Source organism: Acinonyx jubatus, chromosome F2 (genome assembly GCF_027475565.1).
Source record: "Acinonyx jubatus isolate Ajub_Pintada_27869175 chromosome F2, VMU_Ajub_asm_v1.0, whole genome shotgun sequence".
NCBI lineage: Eukaryota > Metazoa > Chordata > Mammalia > Carnivora > Felidae > Acinonyx > Acinonyx jubatus.
The window spans coordinates 985,051-999,288 of record NC_069394.1 but is presented as its reverse complement, the minus strand read 5'-3'; the positions used below and the strand labels follow the sequence as shown (position 1 = coordinate 999,288).

The 14,238-nt window shown below is 67.0% G+C and overlaps 1 protein-coding gene across 5 annotated transcripts; it reads right to left on the bottom strand.

Annotated features, from left to right (window-relative positions):
* Positions 1-654: 654 nt before the first annotated feature.
* Positions 655-14,218, bottom strand: FAM83H (family with sequence similarity 83 member H). Of its 5 annotated transcripts, none has more exons than XM_053208429.1 (5): positions 13,727-14,218; positions 6,422-6,883; positions 5,427-5,591; positions 5,228-5,352; positions 655-5,030 (listed from the first exon to the last, which is right to left on the bottom strand). In XM_053208429.1, the coding sequence occupies exons 1-5, from the start codon at positions 14,066-14,068 to the stop codon at positions 2,291-2,293; spliced, it is 3,834 nt and encodes a 1,277-aa protein (XP_053064404.1). In that variant the 5' UTR covers positions 14,069-14,218; the 3' UTR covers positions 655-2,290. The 5 variants fall into 5 exon arrangements, with proteins under 5 accessions (XP_053064404.1, XP_026908841.1, XP_026908837.1 ...); XM_027053040.2 differs by lacking the exon at positions 13,727-14,218 and adding an exon at positions 10,099-10,260; XM_027053036.2 differs by lacking the exon at positions 13,727-14,218 and adding an exon at positions 7,000-9,986 and having other exon boundaries at positions 6,422-6,908.
* Between the last annotated feature and the right edge of the window lie 20 nt (positions 14,219-14,238).

Below are 14,238 nucleotides of genomic sequence, written 5' to 3'. Positions count from 1 at the left end.
GCTGCCCGCAGCAGGAGCTGTGGGCTCCTGGAAAAGCTGGGGGCCGCAGGGGGAGGCACAGGAGAGCTGGCCAGGCCAGGGGGCCACGAAAGAGCAGAGCAGGATTTGGGAGGAGGCCAAGAGGGGCGGCGAGGAGGTAAGCCAGCCACGGAGGGGGCAGCGAGTCCCCGGCTGACGGACAGGGGGGCGGATGAGGCCCTGGGAAGTGGCACGGCAGCCCAGAAAGGAGCAGGCGAGGCCCCAGGAAGCCCACTCCTGCGAACACAGACCTGGGGGCCCTGACAGGTCCAGACATCTGGCACCCAGTGCAGGGGAGGCTGGGAAGTGTGTGTGGGCTCAGTGACCCGGACCCCCCAGGGGCGCACCAGTGGGGGGCGCAGGGCTGGTGGAAGTGGGGAGCGGGAGTAGTGGGCTAAAGCAGTTTGGCCCTGAAGGGGAGCCGGTCACGATCACGGTCACGGGAGAGGGCTGAGGTGGAAGGAGTCTTTCTTCGAGGTTAGGGGATGTGGCGAGAGGTGTTTGCGGTACAGGCGGGCAGGTGGGGGTCTTCCGTGGTCCCCACAGGGATGGGCGGCGGAGTCCAGAGGGACATCTGAGAAGTTCACAGGACTAAAGTTTGCAACGTACAACTGGGCGATCATAGGTATTTAGGAATGTGTTGGAAAATCTTGTGTTTTATTGTTAACACCGAAATGTGCAGGGTCACATTTGAGATGTTATTCGGCACGACGCAGAGGACGCACACAGGAGGCTGCCAGGGCTCCCCCTTGGCAACAGGCCGGCACCAGGAGGGTGCAAGCGGACTTATCAGCAAGTGCGGCCAGGCCAAGGGCACCGCAGCACATCTGGCTCCTGGGGGACCTTTTCCGCCTGGCCCAAAGTCCCTGCTGTCACCTCACCTGGCTTGTGGCTTTGGTAACCAGACTGAGCTGCTGAGGAGTAACTGTCCCCCCAGCCTCCCTCTCCTGCCACGTGGAGTCACAGTACTGCCTCTGCTCAGTGACCTCGTGTGTCCAGTCCTTGCCCGGTCCGAGTGACTGCCATTTCTTATACTTAAACCCCCAAAACTGTTGCACAAACACTAATTGCACAATGTTAAAACTTACAGCAGGGGTCTTCCTCAGCATTTGGTGCCAAAATGTGTCATTCCAAACGAAAGTCACTCTCCACAGGTGAAAAAGACACAAGAAAGGTCGGCAGGGAAACTCCGATCTCGTGGGTTGGTGACAAAGAAGAAAGGAGCCAGAACGGGGCGGACTTGGGGTCGGCTGGGACCTGAACCAGAACCCTCACCCGTGAGTACTGGCCTGGCGCTCCACATCCAGCCCTTCTCGGGCTGGCCTCATCCACCTGAAGGGTTTCGTGCTGCAAAACTCGGAGCTCTTACCCCTCACCAGGTGCTGGCTGGAGCACGGCCAGATGTGGCCAGGCCTCAGTTCTCTTGGCAAGGCAGTCTCTCAGTTCCTCTGTGCCCCCATCTGCCGGTGGCCCAGCAGACAGGATGGCGCCTCCTGAGGGACCGCCTTTGGGTCTGGCTCCACCCCCATCACGCGTCACCCACAGGCAGCTCTGTCCCCACAGGGAGAGGATGGGCGGCTACGAAAGGTACCAGGAGGCAGAGAGGGAGGCAGTGAGGAGAGCAAGCAGGGCAGGAAGTGAGACCTGAGCCACCTGTCTTGGTGATGGGGGGGGGGGGAACGGGGACACACCGGGCTCTGGGGAGGGGGGAGGCTGAGGGAGAGGGGCTGGGGCTGCCGGGAGCCAGGAAAGAAGGACCAAGCAGCAGCAGAGCAGGGAGGCAGTGAGCAGAGGGGAACCCTGAGACACGGAAGCCCTGAGACGTGAGGCCCCCAAAGAATGGGGGGCTGAGGTGCATAGATGGCCCCCCAAGAAGATGGGGGCCGAGGCAGAAAGAGGTGGGCCCCCCAAAAGGTGGGGGCCTAAGGCACAAGGAGATGAAGCCCTGAGGCGAATGAAGGTCTATAGGGGACCTGAAGCTCAGCCAGGTGGTGGAGGCAGAGGAATCTGAAGGGGGAGGCTCAGGGCACAGGGGCGGGCATGGAGCCGGACGCGCAGGGCAGTGAGGGGCTGGAGCCCCAGAGGGGAGAGGCCAGAGGCAAAAGGCAGGCCCGCCGCTGGGTGAGCTCGGGGCGGAGCCAGGATCAGGCTGTGCTCCGAGGGCGGCCCCGCGCCCCCCCCCCCCCCCCCCCCCCCCCCCCCGTGAGAGCAGGTGCTCTGCCTGGTGGGTGGCAGTGACGCAGGCACCTGAGCTACTGCTGGGCCAGAAGACTCACTTCTTGCTTTTGAAGGTGCCCAGGATCTTGGGCATGAACTTGCCCACCTTGCTGTCCCTGGTGTCCTCCTCTGCAGGGGCCTCCCCTGCCCCCGTGCCCCCGGCCTCTTCCTTTTTGCAGAAGACCTCGAATCGGCTGTAGACGCGTTTCTCTTTGCGCATGCTCTCCATGCGACGCAGCAGCCGGTCGCGCTCCTCTGCGCTGGCGGGCATCGTGCGGCTCAGCCTGCCCTGTGTCCCCGGGCTGTCCGAGCGGAAGATGGCAGAACATTTGTCCTTGTCGGACATGTCCGGGGCCAGGCCGCTGGCAGCTGGTGAGCGGCCTAGTTCGGGACTGCTGTGAGTCAGGCCCGGGGCCCCGCGGTGCTTCTGGCCGTGGGCGCTGATCTGCTCCAGAATGGCTTTCGTGTCATCCCGCAGGTTGCTGCTGTACAAGGCATTGGCCGTGGCGGAGGTCATGCGCGCCCGCGGGCTCCGCTCGTCACCGGCGGCAGCCTCAGCGCTATCACCCCTGCCCAGCGACGGCCGCCGGGGGCTCTCTGGCTGCCCGTTCTCCTGTGGCGCTGGGAAGCCGCCCTCATCCTCCGTGCGCCGCTCACCCTTGGGGCTCAGCAGCTGGCGGAGGCGCAGGGAGCCCTTGCGCAGGACTTCCATGGGGCCGCCGGCCGGCTCCTCCGCGGTCCCCGTCTTGGGAGACTCCCCGGAGAAGGTAAGGGTGAGGCTGCCTCTGCGCTCCGGCACGGGGGGCACGGGGCTGCCCCTGCGCTCCGGCAAGGGGGGCACGGGGCTGCCCCTGCGCTCTGGCACAGGAGGCACGGGGCTGCCCCTGCGCTCGGGATAGGCCGAGGTTGGGCTCCCTTTCGGCTCAGGGTAGGCAGAGGTGGGGCTCCCTTTCGGCTCAGCGTGGGGCGCCTGGCGGGCGCCTCCCTCCAGCGGGGGGCTGTCCCGCCCTTGTGGGGAGGAGGAACGGCCCTGGGCAGAAAGGTAGCGAGAGGGCAGCCGGTCGGTGCCGCTCCGGCCCAGCGTGTCTAGCAGCTGGGTGGCAGTGAGCGTGGCCGCTCCGGGCTGCCTCTCGGCCTCCTGATGCAGCCGCTGTGCGAAGGAGTCGCGCAGGTCCAGCAGGCAGCTCTCGAGGCTGCGGCGCTCGCTTCCTGCGCCACCCGGCGCCACCACCTCCTCCCGCCACGCCTGGGACACGACAGCCTTGCTGTGGCTGGCGACTGTGACCGGAGCCCCCGCCCCTCCGGCGTCACGCGCCGGGCCCTTGTATTTCTCCAGGAGCTCGGCCACCTTGGCGGAGGTGGCGGAGCGCACGGCCTCGCCGCCGGGGCCCAGCGTCTCGCTGACCGTCTGCTCCTTGTGCAGCAGCTGCACCTTCTCGGCGGTGGCCGTCGTGGCCCCACCCGCGCCCTCGGCCTGCGAAGCGCTGAAGATCAGCGAGGAGCGCAGGCGCGAGCTGCGCTGCACCAGCGGGTTGAGGCGCGAGCGGAAGGAGTCCTGCTTGGCCAGGCCCGCCTCCTCCGGGCCCTCGCGCTCCAGGCCGTCGCCGCCGCCCTTGGCCGGGAAGAGTGCGGGCCCGCGGGAGGCCGAGGGGAGCAGGTCCCCGGGGGCCACTCGTCCCCCGGGCACCAGAACATCGTCTTCGTAGGCCTCGGCCTCCATGGGTACCGGTAGGCCCTCGTCGGCCGCGTCCTCGCCATGGCAGCCGCTCAGGTAGGAGGCCAAGCGCCAGTGCCGCAGCCCGGCCCGCCCCTCAGGGCCGCCCCTGCGCTCGGGCTCCGCGTCGGGCGCGGCCTCCGGGCCCAGCCTCGCCACTGCCTGGCACGGGAAGCGCTGGCCAAGGTTGGGGCGCGGGGCCCCGCCGGGTTCCAGGCCGCGGGGCCCGGGGCCCAAGGCGGGGTCCGAGCCGTGGCGCACCTCGCGCGACGCGCTGGACGGCACGTAGTCCAGCCGCTGGTGTCCGTCCGGGCCGAGCTCGGGGAAGCGTGGCCCGCCCCCCAGCGCGAGGTCGTCGTGGTCGCCGAAGCCGGGGCGGCCGGCGCGCAGCTTCTCGAACAGGCCCTGAGGGCGCGCCGGCGCCAGCTGCGGGTCCCACTGGTAATGCTGCTGGTAGAGCTGGTCGCGGTGGAAGTGACTGGTCTGGAAGCGGAAGTCGTCACCGTGGCTGAGGAATGTCTGCCGCGACACCTGCCGCGCGGCCGCGAAGTTCTCCACCGCGCCCCCGCCGTCGGCGGCCGCGTAGCTGTGCCGCTTGAAGGCGTCCACCTCCAGATGCCGGGCCTGGAAGAAGCCCCGCGGGCCCGCGAGCTCCCCGCCCGGTCCCGCCTCGGCGTCCAGCCGCCGCGACAGCGGCCGCAGCCCCGCGTGCGGCTCCAGGGCTCCCGCGGGCATCCGCGTGGGCTCCTCCCGGCGGAAGGCCGACAAGAAGTGGCGGTCGGGGTCGAGGAAGGAGGGGAAGCCCAGGCCCTCTTCCCGGGGCGGTGGGAACAGGAGGTGCGCTCGCTTAGAGAAGGAGAAAGGGGTCGGCGCCCCGGTCACCTGGCCGCCCATAAGGGGCCCAGCCCCCGCGTACGGAGCCAGGGCGTAAGCGTCCATGCGGGCCAGCGCCCCGGCCGAGGGCACCAGCGGCTCGGACTGCGCGAAAAGGATGCGGAACTCCTCATCGAAGCTGGAGACCAGCTCGCCTTGGAACACGTGCGCCAGGCTTCGGTGGATCTTCTCGAAGGACCACATAAAGCTGCGGGCGGGGCGGGGCGGGTCAGGGGCGGGGCCAAGCAGCCGCGAGGGCCGCAGAGCCCCCACCTGCGGCCCGCCCCGGAAGCCTGAAGCCTACCGGAACCCCGGGGCGGAGGCGCGTCAGGGGCTGTGGGACCGGGGCTTCTGCAGGGGAGGCCCTTAGGTGGGGAGGTGCTGGGGCCGCGGGGCCGGGCGCACCTGTAGCTCCCACTCATGACCACGGCGCAGTCCACCAGCAGGAACTTCTCCTTCACGTGGCCCTTGAAGGACTTCCCAGTGCGGCAGTAGTAGGTGGGGCCCGCCACAGTGCGCACACGCAAGAACTGGGGAGCGAGAGGCGTCAGGTGTGTGCGCGGCAGTCTCCCACCTCCCTCCCCGCCCCCTCTCTGTCACTCACATCCACGTGGTGCAGGTTGACACGGCACTTGTCGGCCATGTCTAGGAAGTGCTGCGCGTTCATCTCATCCAGGAGGATGTAGACAGGGACGCGGCGTGCCGCTGCCTCCAGCACTTCCCCAAGCAGGTCCACGTCGGTGAACATGTCCATCACCACGGCCACCACCTGCAGGGGTCGAGTTAGGGACAGAGGACAGACCCCTCTGCTGCCCCCACCATTCTCTGGCCATACCTGCATGGCCCGCAGGGGGCCTCTGGATCTCCCACAAACACTGCAAATTGTCCTCTAGCCCGTCCCAGAGGAGAGCAGGGACCCTGTCGGGGAACAGGGCTCAGGAGGAAAAGGCCTATCATGGGGGGCTGTGGGGCTGCTGGCGGGTGGGTGGCCCATCATGGCTGGACAGGGCCTTCTAGGCAGGCACAGAGGGCCCACCCACCTCCTTCTGGGAAGGGGCAAAGGCAAACGAAAGCCCTGCGACAGCCCCCGCCACCCCACCCCATAGATGGCGGAGCCCAGGCTCTAGTGCTGCCCGGGGTGCAGAGGGCAGTTGGGGTCTTTAGCTGCAGGACCTGTGGCCCCCACCTCCAAGATTTACCAGGCTTCCTTTGCTGTTTGCCACCTGTTTGGTGGGGGTAAGAAGCCCTCAGCTGGGTCAAAGTTAAAACTAGAGAGACTTTTCTGAACCATAAATCCAACCAGGAGACGTGCGCAGCCATCCCAGAGCCCCTGAGTTTCTGGACACTGGCCAGGACCACCGGCAAGCAAGTCTGTGCAGCATGCAATAACCAGACCCTTGGTGACCCCAAAAGTTGTCAGCCAGGGAGCCCTCGCTGGTGCTTGAAGGCTGGAAAGGCGCGGCCAGCTACCCTGGCCTCACCCTTGCCCCCGAAGCTGGGCATGCTCATATTTCTTCCACCTGCACACTCCAACTCATGCTTCAGGGTCCAGCTCGGGCTGCCCTTCCCCCACGGTCCACCCAGCCCACGACAGCGCACCTGCTGGGCTGAGCGGATCATCCTTCGAGCCTCATCCTTGATGCTGGGGCTGTCAGGCGGTGGTGGCTGCACCAGGGTGGTAACCTCAGTGCCCTGGAAGCCGAAGGTCAGGGGCCAGCCTAGGTCGAGTTCGGGCACTGCCTGGTCTGAGTTCATGGGCCAGTAGGTGCCTGAGGAGCCATCCATGTCCACATTGGGAGGACTGCCTTCAGGGGGCTCTCGAGCAACATGCTGTGGGGGCCGCAGGTGACGGCTCACATGCTCCAGCTCCTCAGGGCACAGGAAGGCAGGTGCCCCCTCGGACGCCAGGAAGCGGCTGTAGGCCTCTGGCCCGCCCTCAGCCAGGGCGTCCACCGCCAGGCGGTAGTACTCTTTGTAGTGAGGCGGCAGGTACCCAGGTGCCAGCGGGTTGTCCCCCTGCGAGGAGCTCTGGGAGCGACGGGCCATGTCGGGGCCAGCGGCCTGGGAGGGGCGGGGAGACACGTTACTGGAGCAGGGGCTCCGTGCCCGCCCCCACCCCCCCCCCCCCCAGCAGACACACCCTTTGTAGAAAAGGGCTGGTGGAGTGCAGGCCATACCTGCAGGCCTTCCAGACACGCCTGGACCCAGACTGCCCCCCAGCTGGGGCAGGCCAGCGGAGCGCCCAGGCACAGGCCCGCCCCCGGCCCTGTCTCATGTTGTTCTGTGCTGGCTGGGCCCTTGCTCCGGCCAGGACCTCAGGAGTGCTTGCAGCCTGGTTTCCCCGCAGGGGTTCTGGCTGCACGCAGTCCCCGCTCGGGGTTATTTTAGGAACTCTGTGACCCAGGCACCTCTTTGTGGGCCCTTCCTCCATAGGAGAAAATCAGTATTTTATGATTGTTGTTATAAGGAAAACACGATCCAGACCGGATTCTTTATTATAGTCACTTTTTCCTTCTGCCTTTGGCATTAATGTATTTTCGTGGGCCTCTGGCATTGTGTGTACCGACCAGTCGGGTGGCCCCCCGCCTGTGTCTGTCCGCAGTGCAGGGGGCTGAGAGGGGACCCAGGGCCACTCACTGCCTCTCTGGCTCATTATCTCCACTGGAAAATGCAGCTGTCAGGGTCGACCTGATACCACACCTGGCCCAACATGAGCTCAGCACACAAACTCGTCACTACTTTTGTCCCAGGACTCGGCGTGAAGCTCAAGAACTTCCTATGGGGGACCCCATCCTATGGGTCACCGTGAGCCCCACAGCCCATTCACGGACTTCACAGCCCTTCCAACTCTGACCCCTGCCCACCGGGACCACTTGCTTCCCTCTGGCCCACCCCTCCACTGTTTTTAGCCACTATTTATTTCCAGATAAAATCTCCCGAGCGCCGCCACCCCCCACCCCCAGCAGATGTGGGCAGCGGTGGTCTTCCCAAGTCCCCGGTCATGCTCTGCTTCTGTGTTCCAGATGAAATCAGAGCCCTTTGCTGTGGCCGTCAGGCTCATCCTGGGCTCCAAATGTGCCTCCCTGTCCTCACCACTTGCCCCAACCTCACACTGACACCCAAGCCAGGCGTGGCCTGCTCCAGTCCACCTGTTCCCCGAGGGCCCGAGGGGACCTAGGCTGGGAGGAGCTACCATTAGCTCCGGAAGGCCACGTGGGGGCCGCTTTTGGATCCACAATCGCCAGAACTGCCCGGATACCCTGGAAGGAGAGCCCCACGCACTGCCCACCCCACCGAGGCTGCAACTTGGGGCTGGGACTGAGCTGGATTTCAGATCCCGCCCGGCTCACGGGTTCCTGGACGCCGGTCCTGCAAGACTCCCCAGTGTGCCCTGCTCAGCAGGAGCGGCGGGTGACGCCGACTGGATGGGGTCACTGGGCAGCCAGGGAACATTGGGACCAAGACTGTTGTGTGCGGTGACCTGAGGAAACTTTCCTGTCCCCCTTCGGTGACAGGCTGAGCATGATGTGAAGGTTAGGTAGGGGGGCCTGTCCACCTCCTGGGGTGGGGGACAAGCTAACCCGAAGGTGGGAGGGGGGTACTTCTGTGTGCCATCCCGTCCACATCCAGCAGATGCTACCTGGTGTATTAAGGAAAAGTTCTTCGGACGCTCCCTCATGGGGGCACCACCCTCTGGTGTGGTTACATAGAGGATCCCCATGCTGTCCTCATAGCAGGACCACGTTAAGGAACAAGGTGCAGGCCTGTCTGTAGTGGGGCCTCCCACTGTGCCTGACCCCGGGGCTGGGGGGAGGGGGGTGGTGGTGCGTGTCTCACACAGTATCTGACAGAGGGTGGTTCTGGGCAGACACTGTGGACCTGGCTGTATGGGGTCAGTGTTGGGCCAGGCAGGGCTTTGGGGGCACTTTCCTGCTCACTACATTTGAGAGGGAGCACTTCCCAAGGTGGGGAACCACAGAAGGGACGCCGCCCCCTGCACTTTACTCAGAAGGGGATTCAACACAACCTGTCCAGGCTGCCTGCAATGGGGATGGGGGGGGGTGGGGGGGGGTGGAAATCCCATGATAAACAAGGAGCCAGCTCATCCGCCAGGGCCCACCAGGAAAGGGGTGCCCATCCTGAGTGACCACACCGGTGACCCTGCATGGCCTCACGCCATAATACATCCATAATCCAATGACCTTAGTCCTTTCACTTTGCACACCCCTGAACTGTGGACCGGGCAGAGGCCGCTCTCCAGCCCCCTCTGGGGAACCCATCGTCCTCTGCAGGCCTGCCCTAAGGGAGGGAGGGGCACTATCCCACCCAAGCCCATGACTCAGCAGGGATCTGCACCTCCGCTGCTGACCTCTGACCTCTGACACAAGGCCGACAAATCCTCCAGGGCCCTGAGGGCTCTAGGAGCTTTCAGAGCGTGGGTCCTTCCCACCTGGGCAGGAGGTGGGTTTTCTAAGCGACGGGAAGGAGGGAAGGCTCTGGGGCTAATGCACAGGAGGTGACCCCGGGCTCCGTGCAGACGTGTGCGGGAGGCTCACCGCAGGAAGCATGTGGAAGCGTTAGGCATATGGAGGCGGGGGCGCGGGAGGGGGACGGGGGTCGGCCCGATGGGACTCACAGACTGGAAGTTGGCGAGTCGTAGTTTTCGGGGTGTGCCCCGCAGGACCGAAAGGGATTACTGCACCCAAGGAGTCAGCGACCGCCCAGGCCTGGCGTCCCCTCCACCCGCCTCAGTTCGGGACTCCGGGCGCGAGGGGACGCGGGGCTCCCGCTCTCCCTACGCTCCACGCAGGAAAGCAGACCGCCTGGGCCACCCCAGCCGTCCCCAGGCCCAGGCGCCCCCAGGGAAGGGGTCAGGCCGGGCCCGGCACTCTCCCCAGGCTCCAGCTAGGCGGCGAGGGAGGGAGCGAGCCCGGATGGCCTCGGCACCCCCCCCACCGCCACCCGGCCCCTTCCCACTCGGCCCCTGCCGGGCCGGCGTCGTGCGAGGGCGCGCCCGTCCACCCCGGCACACGCGGCCTCGGCGCCCTCCGCTCCCCGCCCGGGCCCACCTGGCCCGGCCCCCGCGCTCCCGCGGCCCCGCTGCCGGCCTCGCGGCCCCGGCCCAGGTGCGGGTGGGAGCGCCGCCCAGGTGACGCCGCGCCGAGGGGCGCCGAGCGCGCCGACCCCGCCCCGCGGGCCCGGCCGCGGCCTCCCCCTCCCCCCCGACTCCCCTCCGGCGCGCCCCGCCCCGCTCGAGCCGGGGGAGGGGGCCCTACCTGGCCAGGTGCGCGGGGTCTCGGGACAAGGGCAGCAGGAGCCGACCGCCGCCCAGCGGCCTCGCGGTCCGGTCGGTCCGGCAGCCACTCCCTGTCGCGGCCCGCCCGCCGCGCGGCCTGATTCACGCGCCCGCCCCCGCCCCGCCCGCCGCTCCCGCCGCCGGCCTGCCCGGGCAGCACCTGGGGGCGGGGCGGCCCCACCCGCGGCGCACCCGCATTCCGCCGCCCGCCGCCGCCGCCCGCGCGCCCCCGGCCCCCGGCCCCCGCCGCGCCCCCCGGCCCCGCGCCCCCGGCCGCCCCGCCCCCCGCGGCCCGCCGCCCCCGGGGCCCATCCGCCCGCCCCAGCTCCGGGTCCCTACGCCTGACCCCTGACCCTCGCCCCGGAAGTCGAGGTGACTCGGAAGTTCCGGCTCGGTCGCTAGGAAACGGGTCGGCCCGACGTGCGGGGCGGGGCTTCTCGCCGGGGTCTGCGAGTTGGGGGAGGCAGGTGAGGCAGGTGAGGTCGCGGGGGCGGTGTCGAGCCCGGGGCGGGCCCGGGCCCGGGGACCCTGCGAGCGCCGGGGGTCCCCCGCCACGCTCGAGCGCCCGCTAACCTGATACCCTCACGGAGGACCCACCGCCGCCGCCCCCGCACACAACACCCCCAAGTACCTGGGCCCCCACTGGCACGCAGGGACGCTGCGGTCATAGACACCCCCGCCACCACCACACACACACATACACAGACCCTCTCCCCACACCTATAGACCCTCCCAGGCCAATGCCCCCTATGTAGGTTGGACCCCCCAAGAACAGAGGGACCCGCGTAGGGACCCTGCGGGCACAGGGGCCTCTGCACACACCTACCTCCACAGGCACATGGGGTCCACACACGCTTACCTCCCTCCGCACCAATGGGGACCCACCACGGGGACCCCTGCACGCTTAGGGGACCCTACATGCACACCACCTCCACATGCCTGTTACCCAGGCACACACCAACGTCCACCCACACACGTAAGAGACGCCCCGTGCACTTGGGAAGCCCTCACACACCGGCCCCACACGCAGACAGGGGACCCCGCCTCCGCTGATCCCCCACGCACACAATTCCACAAGCATCAGGACCCTCCCCCACAGACCCGCGCCCGTGTTCAGGACCCCACACGAACACCGGGAGTCCTCCGCCCAGCAGGCACCTGCTAGTACTACTCCACACGGACAGGAGCCCCTGGATGCACGCACTGACACCCTCAAAGCAGCCCTCTGTCCCCCCCCCCCCCGCAAACACTGCAGATCTTTGCCCCAGTCCCCCATCAGACTCCACTGAAGTCCCCTCACCCCCTTAGGCCCTGCCCTGTGGTCAGCCATGTGTCCGAGCCAGGTCCCCTGTCCAACTGTCCAAGGCTTCCCCCTTCCCCCCCTTCCCCTCCCTCTTCCTGCCGGTCCCTGCTCACCTTCCTCCGTGTCCCTCTTGCCACATGACCCCGTTTTCTGGGTCAGTTTCACTAATTCCTTCCCCAAACACTGTGAGACACCAGCAGCGCAAGTGGCACGCACACGGGCCTGGGGTCACACCAGGGCCCATGAAGTGCTACAGTGAGTCACCTGTCCATGGGGGGGAGGCAAGGGGACCCGACCCAGCCTGGGCCAAGGAGACCTCCCAGGGGGAAATAAACTCTGGGGTCAGCCGCCTGGACTAGGGAGAAAGGCAGTGCTTCCAGGCCCTGACAGGAACACCTGCCAGGGCGGAAACAAGAGTGGGTTGGGGTCACAGAAGTGTCAGTGTTTTGGGGGGGCTGGGGGCAGTGGGGGGAGCACGGAGGCTTTAGCGGAGCAGGACTGAGCTGTGCGTTAGGAGGAAGCTTGTCCAGCTGGCTGCCCAGTGGTTTGGAGCAGGGACGTAGGTTCCGGACACCCAGCGCTGGGGGTGCCGGTCAGGGCCTGGGAACCAAGGATGGATGAGCCACGGGGTGGAGACAGCAGGTGAACAAGGGCAAGGGGGTGAGCTGTGGCTGGATGTCCTTGTCGCGCACTCCCCCTGAGCTGCTGGGCGCACACAAGCCAGTGGCCAGGAGCAGGCAGGTGGGCCAGAAAGCCGGAGGGAAGCTGTGTTTGGGGCGGGGCACACAGGCCCAAGTCCGTGCGCGAAGCTGGTCCTTGCTGCCGCTGCCACTCTAAGCACACACTCCTTGACCTTTCCTCCCCGCCCCCCGCCCCAGGAAAATGAGCAGCAAGAAGGGGTTGCCAAAGCTGCACCGTCAGGGAAGCGGCAGACATCCGTCCCTGGAGCCAGGCCGGGAGCCCCGAGAGCCATTGCCGGTACGTGAGTCTGATCTCCGCGCACCTCCACTCAGACACCGGCTTGTGAGACCCTCTGCGCAGCCACCGGGGATGGTCTGAGAAGACCCTTCCCCCTGAGAGTGGCTTTCAGGGGACCTCTGAGATGGGCTTGGGTATGACAGACTGAGGGTTCAGGGCTCAGCAGTCCGTTCCAGGCCCTGACCCTGAGACTTGCACCCCCGGGCTGGGACTGGGGAGCAGTGTGTGGAGGAGCACAGCTTGAGACAGCTCGGTGACAATTCGCGCTGGGGATCCTCAGGCTAAGTGTGTGGTCCGCTGTGACCCTCTGTTCCACCTGGGCCATCCGCTGCTTTTCCCTGCCTGCTGCTGCTCTCTCGGGCCACCCTCTCCATAGCCACTTCCAGGCTGAATGGTGACCGCTTGCCCTTGGCTCAGCCCTGCCAGGGGTCGGGAGGGGCACCTCCCCCCAGCCCTCGTCCTTCCCTTCTCTGAGTCCCACGTCTTCTCTGTCGTCTTCTCTGTCGTGGCGTTCGTCTGAGTTGTCTACTTAGCCGCCGGCCTTCCCGGCGGCGGTTCTGGGTCCCTCCAGCTCCCAGCCTGCACCAGGGGTCTGTGGTGGATAATGGAGCACCTACCCTGTTCCCCAGATGCGGCCCCTCTGCTCGGAGGGGGGCGGTCCAAGTCCCTGGACCCCAGAGGGCTCACAGAGCGCATGACCTGCCGGGACGGTTGGGACGGTGGTGACTACTCTTCATGTCAAGCCGGGGTCAGACCCTAGTTTCCCAAAATAGCCCCAGCGGCGTCTGAGGAAGCAGCCTTTCTGGAATGAGGATGACAGGCTGAGGGCCGCACGCTGCCTCTGTGATCTCAAGCCCTGGGAGCACACACTGCAGTAAACAGTGGAGGCAGGGCCAGCAGGCCTGGAGGCCGCGTTGGGGGCGTGGGGGCAGGCATGTCCTCGCTTCCGCTGCCTGCTGACTGTCCACCCGGGTCCCTGCTGCAGGTGACCCTGTGTACCCCGACACTGCCCCAGACGGCTCCTGCAGCCACCTGTCCTGGCTCAGCTGGCCAGGACACCCGGGTCCTCTGTGGGAACACCTCTGCCTCAATTTCCCTGAACAAATGTCCCGGGACGGCTTGCCGTCGCACGGTCTTTGTAGCGCCCTGTGCCGTGGGCACCAGCCTCGACTTGCAAATACGAAAACAGGCCCACGGTTAGCCCGCAGCCACCCCGGCCGCAGCACACACAACAGCAGGCGGCTGGCCCTCGGCGGGTACCTGTGAGCTGCCTGCACGGTCACCACACCCCCACGCGTCGTCCGGAGCCCCCCCTCCACCCCCTTACCTGGCCTTGGGTCTGCAGCACCTCAAGGCCCTCGCTCCGGAGTTGCTCCAGGGCCATGGCCAGCTCCAGCCCCTCCACGCGAACCCAGGCCTGCTGCTCCTGCAGCTGCTCCCTCCACAGCTGCTCCTCCTGCCATAGCTGCTCCCTCCACAGCTGCTCCTCCTGCCACAGCTGCTCCCTCCACAGCTGCTCCTCCTGCCACAGCTGCATCTGCAGCTGCACCTGCCGCCGCCGGTCCTCCAGCAGCAGCTGCTCCTGGGCCAGGCACAGCTGGACCTCGTGGAGCCTCAGCAGCTCGGGACCCAGGCCCGGGGCCAGGCCCCCCGCTCCACAGCCTTCCATGTCCGCAGGGGGGACTAACACCAGCTCGGACCCCAGAGCGGTGGCCTGCACTGGCCGCTCAGCTACTTGTGGCCGCTCTGGCTCGGCCACCCTGGGGTGTCCCTGGGCAGCTGGCTTGTTGCTGGTCACGTGCTCTGCAGGGGCCACCCCCACCTCGTCCCGAGGGCCCC

Excerpts from the sequence above, each read along its gene's own strand:
- FAM83H (XM_053208429.1), bottom strand. The coding sequence starts at position 14,068 with ATGGAAGGCTGTGGAGCGGGGGGCCTGGCCCCGGGCCTGGGTCCCGAG. Across the intron at positions 5,353-5,426 it reads TCAACCTGCACCACGTGGAT|TTCTTGCGTGTGCGCACTGT; the intron begins GTGAGTGACAGA and ends CTCGCTCCCCAG. Across the intron at positions 5,031-5,227 it reads GTCATGAGTGGGAGCTACAG|CTTTATGTGGTCCTTCGAGA; the intron begins GTGCGCCCGGCC and ends CCCCGCCCGCAG.